The 18,647-nt window shown below is 39.4% G+C and overlaps 1 protein-coding gene across 7 annotated transcripts in view; it reads left to right on the top strand.

The window, feature by feature from the left end:
- EFHC2 (EF-hand domain containing 2) overlaps positions 1 to 18,647 on the top strand; it is a 254,737-nt gene that overhangs the window by 125,594 nt on the left and 110,496 nt on the right. For all 7 annotated transcript variants that reach the window (XM_070502623.1, XM_070502619.1, XM_070502622.1 and 4 more), the window contains one exon: positions 17,106 to 17,303. In XM_070502623.1, the coding sequence (XP_070358724.1) occupies positions 17,106 to 17,303 (198 nt within the window). The remainder of the gene's footprint in view (positions 1 to 17,105; positions 17,304 to 18,647) is intronic.

Consider the following 18,647-nt stretch of genomic DNA (forward strand, 5'->3'; position numbering starts at 1 on the left):
ACATTTCACCATTTTTTTCATTAATGTCCTTTTTCTGTCCCAGGATCCTATCCAGGATCCCACATTGCATTTAGTTGTTGTTTCTTCATAGTCATCCGCAGTCTGTAACAATTCCTCAGTCTTCTCTTGTCTTTTATGACCTTGATACTTCTGAAGAGTATTGTTCAGTTATTTTATAGAATGTCTCTCAATTTGGATTTGTCTGGTGTCTTCTCCTAGGTGGACTGAGTTTATGCATTTTTGGCAAGAATACTGCAGAAATGATGCGTCCTTCTTAGTGCAGCATATCCAGGGTTTCATGATGTCAGTATGTCTTACTACTGGTGATACTGACCTTGATGACTTGTTTAAGGTGGTGTCTGCCAAATTTCTCCATTGTCAAGTTACTGTCTTTCCTTTTGTAGTAAATAAATACCTTGAGAGAGAGACTTTGAGACTATGCAAATTCTGCTTTTCCTCAAACTTTTGCCCACTAGTTTTAGCATCCAGCAGTAGAACTTTCAGAGTAGTTTTGATTTTGCCTCTCCAGGCCAGCTTATAAACTGGACCTAATTTCATCTCAATTTTGATGTTAATTTATTGCCTTGGAGCTTTTCACAGAAAGTGGGTAAAATAAATTTGTACTCCAAATTCTTATTAGGCAGAATATTGACTTTGAGTCCTATCAGATAACTTATTATTTTTTTACTGAGAGACTCAGCAGAGAAAAGGTCCATTGTCATTTCTCTTGGCCAATGAGTAGAGTTTATTAATCTTTCTTTCACTTCAATTGCAGCCTTTTACAGTTCTAGCTTTGTGCACAGGTTTCATGTGTAGGAGTTCCAAATTGCTACCCTCCTTGGCCAGAGGCCTTGTCTCTTGTGCCTGAGTGAGCAGTAAAGTCCAAGCTCTTACCTGTTAATAGTGTTTGATTCCCACCTCCCCTAAAGTGCCACCCTATTAGCTTGTACACCTTCCTTTCTGGCTGTCATCTCTCTCTTTGCCTTGGTACCTGGGACATTTTCTCCCCTTTTTTGCAAGCTCAGCCAGGAGTTTGAGTTTTAATTGCTGCCTTGTCTACCATTTTGCCACACACAATTTCTCTACCATTCCATATGGACTCTCTAAAATTACACTGGAGAAAATACTGACTAGACACTTTATTATTAGGGAATGTCACATTATTATTAATACTTATGCTGAAATGGATTTGGCTTTGCTCATATAGGCCTAGTTAAAATCAGCTCCACTATTTAAAAATCTTAATAACTCTCAGGCTTTTCTCTTTCTATTTTTGAAGCATATCCATTCTTATAGCCTTGAGTTTTATGGGATGCTAGAAAAAATTCTTGGCATTTTAGAATAAATAAACCATATAATGTTGTGCCAAAACAGATAGACTATTTCTTATGTTTCTAAAGAGTGGAAAAAGGACCAACTCTCTTTCTGAGGTTTTATATATACATATATATTTATACTGTGCTTCTTTTATTTCTTTTTCCATGATTATATTCTTGTGGGAGTGGGTAAATCATTAACAGTGAAACTACTATTTCATCCAAAATACAATGTTCTAAGGTCTCTCTTCTAAATGAAGTTTCTATGAATAAAAGCAAGGCAGCTATGTAGCCATCTAGTTGGTAACAAATGATCAGGTTAGTGCCACCCATGCTTTCTTCTTTAATTAGAGTCCAAATTTTGTTTTTAAAAAATGAGAACAGTAACTAAATGCTAATTTTCTGTTCCTCGGAGGAAGAATTATGATGTAAAATGAGAGCGTACTACAGAGCAGGAGGGGAATGACACTTGGGCCACCACAAGGCAGGCCCTACCTGGATGTTTTTCATTTAAGTAAATTTTACAACCCAAATTACTGCATGTGGAAGGCGTGCCTCATAGTGAAGTGTTTAATCATGTATGTTTATCATTCATTCAATAAGTATATATTAGGCACCTACTCTGTGCCACATCCCATGGTGGGTGATGGAGGTTCAGAGATGAATGAGCTGCTTTGGAGAATGCCAGCCTCATCTCTGAACCATCATCACCTACCATGGAACCTGGCAGTGCTGTCTCTGGGCTGCCCAATCTGTGTCATTCTCTTCCCATACCATTTTGGAAGGGGTCTCTCTTTTGCTGTTCAGCTTTCTCCTACCCCTGAAGACATGGTCCAGATTACATTTCTTCTCTTAAGATGTTCCTGACTGCCCCAGCTCACATTGGTCCGTGTCTCTTTGATCTCATTGCATTTATGGCTGGTGCTACTCAGCACATTATTTTGTTCCCTCATGCGTGTTAGTGGAAGAATAAATGAATAAATGAACACATGAACAAAGGCAGTGCCCTTTGTGTGGATTCAATTTTCACTCACTTAGTAGTTAGGATCCTATTGAAAAGGAATTCCTAGACTGATTTTGGCCTTTCTTGAAGGACAGTTTATTCTACCACATACTAATAATTATGATAGCTAATGCTTATATGCTGCTTACCATGCGACAGCTGCTGTACTAAATGCTTTCTATATATTAACTCATTTAATTCTCACAGCAGTCCTAAAAAGTGGGTACTGTTATTATTCCCCTTTTGCAGATGAGGAAACTGAGGCACAGAGAGGTTAAGGAACCTACCCAAGATCATATATTATGTTACAGAGCTGGGATTTGCACCAGGCAGTCTAATAGTTTCACCATGAGTTAAGATTTAGAGTAAAACTAGCTAAGTTTGACTCCTCAAGCTGCCCTCCTAATGTCTTAGGTTCTTCATCTGTGAAATGAGAATAATTAAGGAGATTTCTGGAGGGATTAAGTGAGTTAATATATGCTAAACACAAAGCCAGTAAATGCCCAGTAACATTAGTTCCATTCACTTTCCCTCACCACTAGCCACATAGAACTTAAACTTTCTGGGTCTAGAAAGCATGTGTGGGCCCCTGAATGGCCCAGCAGATGTCTCCACCAACTCTGAGATCTTTGCTAATCGAAATCTTTTTCCTTGACTTGGCCCTTTCAGAAAGGCTCTCTTCTGGAATGGGGGCAGTTGGGGTGGGATTAAAAAACTTCCTGGGTATATACCCCTTCAATTTTTCTTCTCACTATTATATGTGGTTTTATACTTATTTATATTTTGCCTTGTTTCAGAAATGTATTTAAGGTGAGTTACTAAGATGCAAGCAATTCTATAATATGACGTGGATATATAAAAAAGAAAAATGAGAGAAAAAAATAAAAGGAGGAAAGAACTATAGATCCAGGGTGAAGTTGACACACAGAGTGTATTTACAGACTCAGAAGTCCTGGGCATTTACTAGAGGTCAGCCACAGATGGGCTCTGAACTTCCTAGAGGTCAGCACGAAATAGGAGACTGCAAGCATAAAGCAACAATAAGCCAGTTCCTTAGGAGAAGGAATCCTAATGCTGAGCCCAAGAAAGACATTCTTCACTGGCTACTCACAGAGAGGACCCTCTGGTAGCTGTATGGTGTTCTCAGAAGCATACCCACAGAATATCCCGGGACATGAGCTCCAGGTGGCTGTTTCTGATAGCATTCCACAGAACTAAACAATAGCATCCCACCAGACTACTATTCAGTCAAAGCAATTCTGCTAAGGGCATCATGTGTCATGGCTCATAATGAGGTCTAGCTTAACCTGGAGTATGAAGATGCCTCTTGCTAACCTCTGGATGAAAAAGGAGAGGAGAGTGCAAGAAGGTGTGGTCTGGGAGAGTGGGTCAATCATCTGTTGCCACACTTTTGCTATATAATAAATGACCTCAAAATCTCAGTGTCATGCAAAGTAAGCACTTATTTAGTTCACATATCTGTGGGTTGTCAGGGATTCGGTTGATCTGGGCTGTGCCCGTGTGGGGCAGCTCTGTTCCACATGTCTCTCATTCTCCTCCGGGGAGCAGTGGGCTAACCTGGGTATGCCATTCTCATGGTGATAGCAAAAGTGCAGTCAGGGAATGAGAAACATGGAAGACCTCTTGAGGCCTAGGCTCAGAGCTGCACACGTTGACTTCCACATCATTGTATTGGCCAAAGCAAGTTCTGTGGCTGACTTCATTGTCAAGAAGCAGGAAAGAAATTGTGCCCATTTAGAAGGTGGAACGACAAAGTCACGTGGAAAAGGGTGCAGATATGGGGGCAGGGGTGAAGAAATGAGGGTAGTGATACATCCCACAGAAGGGATGGAAACAACTGTAGGAAAAATTCACTGGCCCCTGAGGCATCGAGCCCCTCCCACTCCTTCCCCATTCTGGTTGTACCTGCTGCCACGATGCAGGTTAATTCAGCGTGCAGGAGTCTTGGGCATGAAGTAGCTGTGCCTAGTTGCTGCAAATCAGCTCTGGGCAAACTGGACCCTGGGAATGACCATTGTGTGGCCTGGGAGGGACTGTGCCCCAGCACCTTGCTGGAGTGGCTCCCTCCTGCCCAGAGTGGGGGAGCATGGCCCCTGAAGTGGCAGGGAAGTAAGGTTTGTGACCGACAACCAGCTTTCCCATTTTGTTTCATCTTAATTGATTCATGCTCATTTTTCCTTTATGTTTTATAAGCAGAAATGTCAAACTCTTAATAGATGAGCATATTTACTTTATTTTTGGTTTAGAGCCACTTATGTTTTATAGATGAGGATATCAGCATATGGATTTCTTGTATTACTTTTGAAACTGCTATATTTAGGCCTGATATTCTGTGGCTTCATTACGTAATTTAAGCACAGGGTGTTTAAAAGAAGGAGCCAGGAACAAGTTCTCATTATATTATCTGGATTGAAAATGATTTCTCACTGACATTGCAAAGTTTAAAAGTTCTAGCCACTATCAAAATGTAGTTGAGTCGATTGTCTAGGTTGTGTCTGTGACTTCTGATTCAGATAAGTGATTTAGTCCTTATCAGTATTGTCCTCTCCCAAGCTGGGAATTCTTCATAAAAGACCAAAACAAATCCAAAAATAGACTGTGACAATAAAATGTAAGAAATTTTCCTACTTCATATTCTGATAAGGAAGTGAATCATTGTATTCATTGATGGACTTAAGTTTCTTCCTTTTCTGATTTATTTCCTGGCATAGGAGACCAGTTGCCTTAATGACAATCTGTCAGTTGAGCATAAGCCAAAGAGTCTACCTTGGGGCTTCTCTGTGATTAAGTGGTCCTAGGGCAGGGCCACTGTAAGGGTGGTGCAGATTGTGCCCTGCACAACTCTAGGGACACCAAGATGGAGAGCCTCTTTTGGAGTCCCTCTATCAGTGGTTGGGGTATTGGGACAAAGCTCCCAGCTTTTATTCTGCCACTTATCCTCTTTCCATGTTGACTGGGAACATTTATTGAGGATAGATATGATTGGCCCCCTCCTCTCTTTAACTGCCCCCCCATACATACACACATGTCCCATCTGTGATAGAGCCTGAGGAATTTGGTGAAGCCCAGCACACAGCAATGCCCAGACTGCTCTAGAGACCTTTTTGTAAGCTTGCACAAACAGAGAAAAACTCAACTATGCAATATAGGAGAATCCATGCAGATTCTGACAGTGATTTATTGTAATGAAAAATTGGTTTTTATTTGTTTTTAGAAACTAGTTATGTTATGGTCACAACCAGATGTATGATGGTCTCAGCCAGGGCAGGCCATTTTAAGAAGCAAACAGACCAAAATAGGGAAAAAGTTATATTAAAATGTACAAAACACATTTTTTGAATTAAAATTTAAAGAGGAGACACTAATAGAAGACCGGACGCTGTAGACGACTCAGTAGTAAATCAGAGAGCTATCTTTAGAAACACCCCAAACAGAGTAAAACAAGGAAGGGATTAAACTGATGAGAAAGAAGAGAGCGAAAATGGAGATAGAGAGGGAACTGAACAAATGGAAGCAAAGTAATAATCAAAGATAATTGTACTATAGAAATCCTTTTCAAAGCTAAAAAAAAGTATCTGGAAATCGAGAGATTTCACTCTGTTCCAGCAAAATATATGAAAAAAAATGTAAAGGTCATATATAAGGAAAGAATCTTACAAGGAGCATCCAAACAAAACATGCATGAAACAAAGCTTCAAGACAGCACCAACCACCAGCAGAACCAGTGACCTAAAAACTGAAGAGATATGGCCTCAGGTAATAAAATCTTCAGTGTTCTGAGGGTAAACAAATTGGGGACAAGTTGTTTTTTTTTTTAGTGGAGACGATAGAAATGTTTTTAAATCTTTAGGAAAACAAAATATAATATAGTTTCTTTAATAAATTACTCAATATAATACATTACCTTAATACATTACTCCAGAACATGAAGAGAAAACCAAAATCAGGAACTCAAGGGAGACATCTTATCTTAAAAAATTGGAACAGGGGGCTGGCCCCGTGGCCAAGTGGTTAGGTTCGCACTCTCCGCTGCAGGTGGCCCAGTGTTTCGTTGGTTCGAATCCTGGGCGCAGATGTGGCGCCACTCATTCAGCCACGCTGAGGCGGCGTCCCACATGCCACAACTAGAAGGACCCACAACTAAGAATATACAACTGTGTATTGGGGGGCTTTGGGGAGAAAAAGGAAAAAAATAAAATCTTTAAAACAAAATTGGAACAGTATTGAACACTAAAACAGGTTTCATACACACACACACACACACACACACACAAAGTTATACTTGTGAATCCAAAGATAAAACATTATTTCAAAAGGTGAATGACATTGTTAGAAAAATTAAAAAGGAAGATGACATGGTTTATGCCACAGGTAAAATAATTAAGATTCAGAAAAGAGAGTGAGGAAACTAAGGGCTGAATACTTCATATTGCATCTTGAGAATAAAATCATATTTCATCTTTATCTTTGAAATTTAGGTAGATAGAAGTTTAAAATACTTTAGAGCAATTTCTACTTAACCAAGATAGAATTCCAGATAGAATTGCAGAACCTAATAATCATTTCACAATGTATATGTATATCAAATCATCATGTTGAACATATTAAATATATGCAATTTTGTTTGTCAGTTTTCTTCAGTAAAGCTGGGGGAAAAGAAATTCTTGGGAGTGAGACTAGAGACTGAGATGGTGAGGAGATCCATTGTATAACTTTTTATACTTTTTGAATTTGTACCATGATGTATTAGTTTTATAATTATACATATATATAAAAAATATGTAATTTTAAGTTTTATAATTAGCTTTATAATTTTAAAACCTATTATTAAGAGAAAAAATAAAGACAAGCATAGTGCATGGTGTTCCTTTTTAGAAAAAAAATTGCAGAACCTAAGAGCAAACCTAGTATAGTCTTTACTGCAAAAGAAAAGTAGCAATAGAAGGTAGTAGTGAGAATACATGAAAAACTGAAAACACAAAACAAGATGATGGAAAAAAAAACTCCTAGGAGAAGTCTTGACCATAAATCGCCTCTGGAACCCTTAGGACACATTCTCCCTGCTCGAGGTCTGCGTGTGATCACCTCTCTTTTACTTTCCCATTTAATCCTTGAGCTCCCATGGGCCGTATTGTCAGGAATTCCTCTTGAGGAATGATCAGTATATTCCTTTTAAGACCTCTTTCCTTCCCCTTCTCCCTTAGTTGTCCAGGAACCCTAGGGACACTTACTTTGTCCAAGGAGGGTCAGAACACTGTCAAATGCCACTTTGGTGGTTCCTTGCTGTGGGAGACTGGTTCTGCTGGGCTGATGGATGCCACCAGGATGACTTAGCTGGGCAGAAGGTCAGCAGGTGGGTTTTGCTGTTCACTTGGGAGAGACATGAGCATGTTTATAAGCTGAAGGGAAGGGACCAATAGGGACCAAGAATTCAAAGGCATAGATGCCAGGCTGGACAGTTGATGGATCAGTGAGCAGTTAAGGATGAAGAAGCAGTTAAGGATGTGTCAAGGTCTAGTTATGCCTTTTCCCATTACCCACAATGGATGTTTCAGACTTTCTCTTAAGCTCCCTAACCTCACCATTTTCCTCCTACTCAGAGCAGAAACCCTCGTCTCCAGGTTAATAGAGAATGTAAAGATCCTAAATAACAGACGTGCCCCACGCCCCTGGATCCACAACTTTGCTGCCCTCCTTTCTCATCTCAGTAGAAAAGGTATCCTCCCTGCTGTCCAAAACTAGTTTCCATGGTGCCCCTGTCCCCCAGACACTCAACAAGAGGCCTGGGGCCCATCCTTGGCCAAGCACATCCAACCCTAGTTGATGCCTCTCGGCTCCATCCTCTTGCCCCATTCCTACTGCCCCAGCAGCCCTCACTGGCGTGCCTACCCTCACATTGCTTCCTCAGTGCTCTGACATCCAGCTCTCTGTTCATATTGCTCTCTTGCTTGACATTCTTCAAGAGATTCCCTTCACCTGCAGAAGAAAATCCAAATGGCCCCACGTGTGCCTTTCATGATTGGGCCCCACCTGCCAACACTCTAACTTGTCTCTTGCTCTGCTTTCCTATGTTCTACTCATCTTGAGAACCCTGACCATCTGGGTTCAAATCTGGACTCCACCACTTACTAGCTGTGTGCCCTTGGGCAACTTGCTGAAGCTCTTTGGGCCTTAGTTCCTCTTTTGTAAAATGGGAATAATCAAAGTTTCTACTTAAAGGGTTTTTGTGAGGATTAAATGAATTCATGCACGTGAAGCAATTAAATCAATGTTGGGCATACACTAAACACTTGATAAATATTAGCTTTTGTTATTAATACTTTGTACAACTCCTCAGATGTACCATCCTCTTGCTCTCCTTGAATCTTTGAGAATATAGTTATTTCTCCCGTTCCTCTTAACCTCCTTCCCCTCCCCTCCCCTCCCTACTTCTCTGACTGGCACATTGTCTTTCATCCTCAAGGTCTGTTCCACTACCACCTCTGCTGTGAAGCCTTCCTGGATTTCCCCCTACATGCATACACATGCCAGATTGGATGAGAAGTACTTTCTCTGAGCTTCTGGACATATTTATTGCAGCCCTTTTTCTACTTTGTTGACTTGGCTTTTCTCTTGGTGAAGGGTGCAGGCATTGAGGGCTGGGGACTGAACCTAATCTATTCCTCTCTTATTCTCCATCAGTTGGTGTAGCCTGACATGGAATAAGTACTCAATTAGTGTTTGTTGAATGAATCAATGAATGGATACATAGGAAAGAGACACACGCAGACAGAACACAATAGAAGAAATATAAAAATTCTTAGCAAGTAAGAGATGTTCAAGTTTATTAGTAACCAAATCATTATTGATTAAAACAAGACATCATTTTTACCTGTTGAATTAGGAAACACTTTCAAAAATGATAATATCCATTGCTGTGGGCTCTTGTCCATTGTTGGTGGGAGGATAAAAGCAACTTAACACCATGTGTCAAGATCCTTTCAAATGTCCTTTTCTCTTGCCCACCTAATTATACTTCTGGGACACTATCCGAAGGAAATAATTTTAAATACAAATGTTTATGCAGAAAGATGTTCATTATAACATTATTTATAAAGAAATTTGAAAAAAGCCCACGAAATATCCAATTACAGAAGTATGGTTTAGCATTTTGGTTTCAGAAGAATATGTGATAACATGGAAATTTGTATTAGTTAAATGAAAAAAGAAAACTATAAAATATGCTCACAACCATTAAGAAATAAAAGACAATTAAATACCTATGCTTAGAAAAGAGACTGCAAAGAAGTATACCAGAATGTTTACTTGGTTATATTTGGGTGGTAGGAGTATGTATGGTTTTTCTTCTTTTTTTTCTTGCTCTTTACATATTGTCCAAATTCTCTATAATTAGAAATGTGTTCCTTTTATAATGGAGTAAAGCCAATAAATTTTAAATTTTAAAGTGTGTGTTCAGAAAGAATTAAGAATCTGATTATATTTTGTTTGATATGTTTCTATATGAGTAAGTCTTGAATTACTGAGTTGACTGTAAGCCCCTGGAGGGCGCAGACCTGGTCTTGTGTTCATCCCATTGTGTGATCAGTAAATACCTGTGGGCTTATATGGGGTTGCCCTCCATGTAAGGCCCCCTGATTGTCACAGGACTCAGCATGGCCTCTAAACCATCTGGCAACCAGTGAGAAAAAGTCAAAAACAAAAAACCAAACAAGTGCAATTTGCTTGGAGATAAACAGTCCCTGAACACAGGATGGGTGTTAATGAAAAGAAAGGTGGTAGAAAAGGAATAACTTTGCTTGTAGATGTAATGAATATTCATTTCTTTCTGCCCACTTGCAAGTTAAGCACCATCATCCAGACTTCCATTTGCTGTTACCAAAAAATCTTGACATGATTTGAAAAACAAAAAACACTGTTGTTGTAGCTTGTTTAAATGCATATTGTATCAAATTGTAGAAGAATTATAGATGAGCGTTTTAAAGGGCTTCTAAAATTGTACCTCTATGAAGAATATTGTTAATAATAGACAACAATTGCTCTTAACTGCATGAGAATATCTCATTTTGTTTGGATACACTTAAATAGCCTCAAAGTTGAGTGCACCAACACATGCTGAATTTCAAACTAAATAAATCAGAATTCCCATGTACATCCACTACGTGTCAAAACAGGAAAAGCCATAGTATTTGATGTGAAATGAAGATTAGAGCAGCAATAGAGAGAAAACTAGTAGCTGCTTACATTTATTTGGAATAAGAAAACAGGGTCAATGATTTTCAGCGCAGATGTACTTCTCTTCGAGCAAATATAGAAAAAAGTCAATTTACAAAGCAGATGAATTTGGCAGTAATTATTTATACTGGCAAAAAGTTTTTTAGTTTCCAAAGGACTTATTTCAGGGTTCAGTGTGCTTGCTTGTCATTAAGAACTTGACAAAATTAGAGGAATTTAAAGCTAAGGTATTAGGCCATTAATTGCCCTTGCCAATTAAAAATGACCAAAATGAAGAGAGAGTATCTTTATATGTAATAGAGAGTGAAAAGGGCCATCTAATTTGATTTCTAAGAATTAAGCATTTGTGCCACTTCTCGAATATATCCATTATGCAAAGGAAGGCACACCTGGAGTTTATTACTTGATCACTTCAAACTTAATCCTGAATATGACTATTTAAAACAGATGTACCATTTTCCTTTTATATTCTGCAGATAAATTCTATGATTTCAGAGTTATCAAAAACACTTCACATTTTTCCAAGATAAACTTGCGTAAGAGAAGTAACTCTTCCAGTTTAATACAACTTGAAACTATTTCTACTGTGGGATGATGAGAATAATAAAAATTGCTATCATTTATTGAGTGTTCATAATTCTAGGCACCGTACTAAATGCTTTTCATATCTTGCTAACTTAACCCTCATTTTTCATTTATTCAGCAAACTATTATAGAGTGCTTACTATGTGCCAGGGCTATTTAAGGTGTTGGGATTCAACAGTGAGCAAAATAGACAGCCCTGCCCTTTGTGGAACTCACATTCTAGTAGATATCCCTCTAATAGAGGGATAGACAATATACGGAATAAGAAAGTAAATGATATACTAGGTTGAAGTATGATGAATGCCACTGAGGAAAAGAAAGCAGAGAAGGGGTTAGGGAATGCCAGACTTGTAGGGGAGGGGTCACATTTTTAAAAAGGATGGTCAGAGAAGACCTCACGGAAAATATGACACCCAAGCAGATGAGAAGATATTCTACAGGAGGTGGAGGACCAAACTATGTAATCGTCGTGAAGAGCATTCCAGGTAAAGGTAATAGCAAGCGCAAAAGCCCTGAAGTTGGAACATGTCTAGTTTGTTTGAGGAAGAGCAAGGAGTTCAGTATGGCGGGTACAGGGGGAAAGAGAGGGGACAAGATCCGAGAGATAGCAGGAGAAGGGACATAACACATCAGGCCTGGTAGGTCATCATCAGGCTTTCAGGTTCTACTTCAAGAGAGGTGGCAAGCCCTGAGAGGGTTTTAAACAGACACATGACGTGGTCTGACTTACATTTTAACAGGATCATCCTGGCTTCTATGGTAAAGTAAAATTCTGTGAAGTAAGTGGTCTTGTCCAATTTCAGAGATGAGGAACAGAGGCTCAGAGAAGTTAAGTAATTTACCAAAGTTCCCACTTGTTCTCAACTTAGTGGAGCTGGAATTTTAATCCAGGTCTGTGTAATTCAAAAGCTCACACTTCTCCCACTGAACACCACCACCTCCCAGTTGCAAACAGGTTTGTGACCCAGGCTGGAGTAGATGATTTTCTTATAGTCTGTGGTGACCTCTTTGTTTCCTTTTCTCTGGAGTTCTTTGGCTTCTCTGGTGAGGCCACCATGTCTCACAACTCCAGGGGACACCATTTATACCATAAGCCTATAAATGTACTCCCTGGAGGTGGGCAGTGCCCAGCCAAAGTGTCCATGTGTAATGGCCTTGTTCTCCAGTGAGGTTGAAGAGCTTTGTAAATGGTTTTGAACTAGGATTAGGCTGGTAGCAAAATCTATTTAGTCAGACATTTGTGTTGGCCCCACTTTAATGTATCTTTCCGTGTCTCCTTCCTCTGACACATATTCTACCAGCTGTCTCTGCCACCCTCCGCTGTCTGGCACCACACTAGTCCAACAGTGTGCTAGGTTGGGGAGTAAGTGATGGTAAAACAGGATTTTCTGTTCTGTTTGGGCAGCTTAGGCCCACAAGTATAACAGAAAGCCTGGGGTGGGGGGTATAGGATATGAACAGGTATGCCTGGCTTCTGATCAGAGGAAGTGAAATACATTTTATTTGATGAATATCAAATTGAAGGAAATGATAAAGGGTGCTACCTAATTGTCATCAAAATTGCAGCTTAGTTTAATTTAGACTCAACCAGATTTTCTTGTAAGCCTTGGAACCCAGGGCCTAGACTCTTGAGCCCTTGTTTACATTGAAACTAATTTTTTTAGTTTGTTTGAAAGATATTCCTTCACCATTACTTGACTGGGTGACTTTTATGGAATTATGTCTTGTAAAACTGTTTAGCATTTCATGTTTCAGAATTCTGCATAGTTACCTCGATACCATAGAGCAGTTTGGTTTGTTTTTTTTTCCGTCGTATGGCTTTAATTACAAAAACTGGGAGAAAATTATGGCGGTGTCCCTTATAAGATTAACTAAGTAATACTGTGATGATCTGTATAAAATATTAGTGCCAGGAACGTAGTGCAATATCAGGTAAAGACGAAGGTTACTCTCCATTTGAATCTTTAAGATTAGCAACAGTAATCGCAGAACACCAGATCAATACAATTAAAGCTACTTTTTAAAATGTATTTTTATTTCCTTTAAATGATTGAGCAGTAAGTACCAAGATTGGACTTTGCTCTCAGATCTTATTTTAGGTTCACTTTGCGGGTTTAGGTGAGGAAGGGCTATGTTTGGTGGAAGTTCGACCTTTGTTTTTGTGGCTACCGCTGGCAAAAACGGAGTGTGTAGAAAACAGTCTGGTGAGTCCTCAGTAGGCTAAACACAGAATTGCTGTATGACTCAGCAATTCTGCTTCTGGGTGTATATGCCCAAAGAATTGAAAACAAGCATTCAAACAAAAATATGTACATGAATGTTCATAACAGCTTTATTCACAGTAGCCAAAAGGTGGAAATGATCCAAATGTTCATCAGTACATGAATGGATAAGCGAAATGTGGTACATTCATACAATAGAACATTGTTCAGCTTTAAAAAGTAATGAAGTACTGATACATGCTACAACATGGATGAACATGAAGACATTATGCTAAGCAAGAGAAGCCAGACACAAAAGACCACATACTGTATGATTCCATTTATGTGAAATATCCAGAATTGGCACATCTGCAGAGGTAGAAAGCAGATTAGTGGCTGTCTGGTGGGGAGAGGGCTTAGAGGAAGAAGAGAAGTGGAGTGACTGCTTCTTTGGGGAGGTGAAAATGTTTGGGAACTAGAGAGAGGTGGCAGTTACACAACATTGTGAATGTACTAAATGCCACTAATGGTAAATTTTATGTTATGTGTATTTTACCACAATAAAAAAAAAGTGGAGTGTGCTATTTTTGAAAAGATTCCTCATTCTTTGTGAAGCCTATTAAAGTTTGACAGGGTGGGGTGAGACCTAAAGAAGGGGCACATGGCAAATGTGGGGCAAAGTGGCAGTAGTCACTTGAGGTCCGCAGGACAAGGCTCGCACCTCCTGGTTGGGATTCCCAGGACCTGCCTTGTGTGGGCGCAGTGGCCACAAGGGCCACACTGGCAGCTGCTCCAGGGTCCCTGGTGTCCTGCATGACTGAGGGCATTTTTAAGTCTGGGGCAGCTTGTTTGAAACTCTCATAAAGACATGGAAAGTGGAATACTGAGCTGTTTAAAACCCAAGCCTACAGAAACCCAGCAGATAGAAATTTTAACTGCAGTGAGGTCAGGATAATTTCAGTTTATCCAGTGAAAAGGAAAATAAACTTTTATGACCTGGTGGTGCTAGAATAAGTTTAGTTAAAGGTGCATGGAAAGTTTCTAGTTATTGCTGCACACGTTCTTTTCCCTTGTCCTTGGGAGTGTGCCACTGTTCCTCTTCACACTGTTTTCTACCCTCAAAAGGAAAAAGCTTTCAAATGACTTTTTCTCTGACAATGAAAGTAATACTTGATTATTACAAAAATTCATAAAAAGCAAAAATTTGTATATAGTCATTTACCCCATAACGACATTTCAGTCAATGATGGACTGCAGATATAATGGTGGTCCCATAAAGTCGGTACCATATAGCCTAGGTGTGTAGTAGGCTATACCATCTAGGTTTGTGTAAGTACACTCTATGATGTTTGCACATTGACGAAATCGCCTAATGGCACATTTCTCAGAACATATCTCCGTCTTTAAGTGACACATGCGGGGCTGGCCCGGTGGTGCAGCGCTTAAGTGCATGCATTCCGCTTCGGTGGCCCGGGGTTCGCCAGTTCGGATCTTGGGTACGGACATGGTACCGCTTGGTATGCCATGCTGTGGTAGTGTCCCACATATAAAGTAGAGGAAGATGGGCATGGATGTTAGCTCAGGGCTAGCCTTCCTCAGCAAAAAAGAGGAGGATTGGCAGAAGTTAGCTCAGGGCTAATCTTCCTCAAAAAAAAAAAAAAAAAGCGACACATGCCTGTATAAAGAAATCTCAGCAATCAGGGATAATACTATAGATGTTTGGCCGGTATCCTTCCAGCCTTTATGTCTATGAATAGATATGTACTGATACCTTGCATTTCACTGGGATCATACTACATTTATCAACATAGTGTGGACCTCTTTCATACCAACAAGTACCAATGAACAGCATGCTTTTCATGCATGCTATTCCATTTCAGCGTACTATTCTATTTTATGTGTGTCATTACTGATTATTCCATGACTACTATTCTAAATGAGCTGAGGACCTTCCTTGGGTTGGTTCCTCTGTAGTCACTTAACCCTCTGTCAGAGATGATTGGTGACTCAGGGTTTCTGAAATTATTTTCTCATATTTATTTATGCTTATCGGTGATAGCCCTCAAAGCAGAGGTCATGGACGGTAAAGGGAGTAGAGGTCTGTAAAAAATCAGCTCAAAACCTGCTGCCTTTGGGAAGCTTTTGCTGACTGAGCCCCGCTCCCTCTGGTGACTCTGTCTTCTGTGTCCCAATGGAAGAGGGTCAGAGTAGTATGCAGGAACATGGGCTTTGGAGCCAGACCACGGAGGTTTGCATTCTGACTTTCATGACTTGGGCTATATTACTTAACATTTCTGTTCCTCAGTGTTCTCATCTGCAAAATAGGGATGATAATAGTACCTATGATCCATGCCAAAAGTACTTGGAAGCACAGGACCTTGCGTCTAGCTAATGCTCAGCAAATGGTGAGGGTTATTATTATTCAGTTCATTCAAGTGGCTCCCCCAGTTTGTGGCTGTGAGAGCTCATCTGTGTGCTTGGACAGCCCAAGTAGATTATAGACTCTGAAAAGTTCAGATGCCAAAACACTTTATAGTCTTTTCTGCACAGTGAGCCCCCAGCCAATATTACCGATTGATTGTCTGACCCAAACTGACTAGATGCAGTTGTGGGGTCCTTTTGGTTTAATTTAGCCTTCATTTCCCATTAAAAAAAAAACAAAACAAAATAAAAACCCTGAAACCCTGAGAAGTAGATATAGGTGAAATTCGCTTCCTTCAGATCGGTCAGTAACTTAGCTGTGGGCTTTCCTACACTCTGTCTAATGATGATCTTGATTGGGGGAACCTAGAATTCTTAAATGATAGTGATAATGGCAGGAAACATATAAAAGAACTAAAAGCCATTATTCTCAAAGACCAGTTTAAAACAGAAGAGCAAATAAAACCTCGTATTCCCTCGTTTATTCGGGATTCTTCAGAACTGAAATACTTCTGGTAAGTAGATTTTCTAGACGTTGGAAGCTTATTCATTTAACCACCATAACAGTTTGCATTTTAACCATTTTGTTGTCATTCTTTCTAATGGATGCTGCATGATTTGTAGCTTTCATATAGAGAATATATTGAAAACAACTCAGCCAATTTGTTAGGCTTTGAATCCTCATTTTTTTAATGTTATGTTAATATGTCGTTGTCATTTGTTTTTTAGCTCTGCCAAATAATCTCAACGCCATTTGCCTTCTAAAGACTCAGACAACTGTACCCTCACACAGCTCTTTTCACTTTTAACTTTTTCTCTCATGTTTTTCTCACTGGCTTGGTGTGTCAATTTTTACTTTTTACTACAGAAATGTACATAATTGCTTTCCCCATCTCCAAAACACCTTTCTAATTTACTGATTTATAAATTTGATACCCTGGGAAACTAGAACTCCAAGTCTATTACTATTTTGTGTAAAGTAAGATTAATAGGCATTGAATGAAAACATGTATTTAGTGACAGGCCTTTTGACCATTTAAGGACTTTAAAAATTTGCTTCCTGGTTGCAGGCTGTTATCTGGTAGAAGTTTGACTCTGGGCAAAAAGCCATTTTATTTATAAGCTACAGTGCTTATGGTTTCCCATTCTAGCGCTGGTACTTTCCTGCTGCTCATAAGTTAAGCAGAGAAATTAAGAAAAATAATCACCTATCCTCTGTGTAGTTGGTAAAAGCTTTATAAAATGGGATTTAGATACTTTTAATAGAAATAGAGGTAAAATATTCTTAGATATAATTTCATGAGTGTTTTTCTGTTTTCTTTACAGAGATATACTGATGACTCTAACTGTTGGGGAGCTCACAGACCATGAAGTTATAACCATTGCGCGTCACTACCGCGTGCCCGAGGACGCTTATGAAGATGTGAATGTCCTAATTGCACTGGCCCATGAACGGTTCAAGAGAAATACTTTTGAGAATTTCGAAAGACTCATTGCTAACTGTGTATACCAAGATCGAGAAAAGTAAGCTTTTATTTTGTTGATTCTAATAAATCATTTAAGTTTCTGTGAACCTGAGTAATGAAAGAATTGATATTTTATCAAAAAGGGCCAAAAGAAAATTGACATGTCTGATCGTACTCCACTATTTAGCAAAGCCATCTTAAATCATTTTTGGAGAGTATCTAGATACAAATATTTCATACTGATGGTGAGCTTTGTTTGTTGATGGAATAGGGGAGGCCCTGTATTTTCAAAAGAACAGATGCCCCTTTGCATTTTCTTTTAGTTGGTTTCTAGAAGCTTTCAATGAAACATAGTAAATCAAGATGTTAGAAGGTTTAATTCTGAGGTGTCTCTCCTTCTTACATTATTTAAGTGATAACTGAGATTTATAAATGTGACTTTTATAATGAACAGAAAGGGAATTTGCAAGTAAACTTTCTACAAATTTCTTTGAAATTATTTCTTCTTGAAAATAATGAAGCTCAGCATAATGTATTTCTAATACATTTATCACGTTTGTATTGAGTTTTATTAAGTCAGTCATAAAAAAACCTGGAGCCTCATATGTTTGGGTGTTCATCTTCCCCACAGGCTTGATATAGTGGGGAGAGATACTCATCTGGAGTTAGAAGATCTTAGTTCTAACTCTAGCTTCTAATTTTGTTACTACACACTACTGCAGTCTCTCTGCCCCATGACCGCTTCCCTCATCTCCAAACCTGAAGTCTGCACGCAAGTGGCCATCTGCACACCCTAAATATCTTTGAAGGTCTCATAGTTTATCTTCATAATGAACATGATTTTTTTCCTAATTCATAATACATCCTTATTAGGTTTTTATAAAGATGGCATTTTTTTCTTGACTCTTTAAGCTTCCCTGAGCCTCTTGGAGGATGTGTGGTCTGAGCTTTGCAAGACCCAGACCCTACCTTCCACCCTGGTGGTACCCCTTTCCCAGAGTGAGAAGCGTGACCTTCCTCCGCTAAAGGAACACCTCTTGGGAATAATGGGGTTGCTTAATCAGACAGCTCTGAGGTTCTTCCAGATCCAACAAGCTTTGATTCTGGACATAAACATTCTCTCATCATTTTATAACCTCATTGCAAAGAAAGGAGCCCACTTTCCTTCCTGTTAGTTCTAATTTTGCCTGGTGCCTGGAAGAACATTGGCTGAGTGAGAACACTGGACAAGCATTTCTGTGCCCTCTGCAGGCTGAGGAAAATGACTACTGGGCTACTCTGGAGAAAGCATCTGACAAAATTGAGGTGACTGTTAAGGCCCCAGCTGGGGCTTCTAGGCTATAACGTTTGGGTCCAAGGAAAAGACTGGAAAATACCCTCAAGTCATATAATACTTGTGTTG

The sequence above is a fragment of the Equus asinus genome, chromosome X (genome assembly GCF_041296235.1).
Source record: "Equus asinus isolate D_3611 breed Donkey chromosome X, EquAss-T2T_v2, whole genome shotgun sequence".
Taxonomy (NCBI): Eukaryota; Metazoa; Chordata; class Mammalia; order Perissodactyla; family Equidae; genus Equus; species Equus asinus.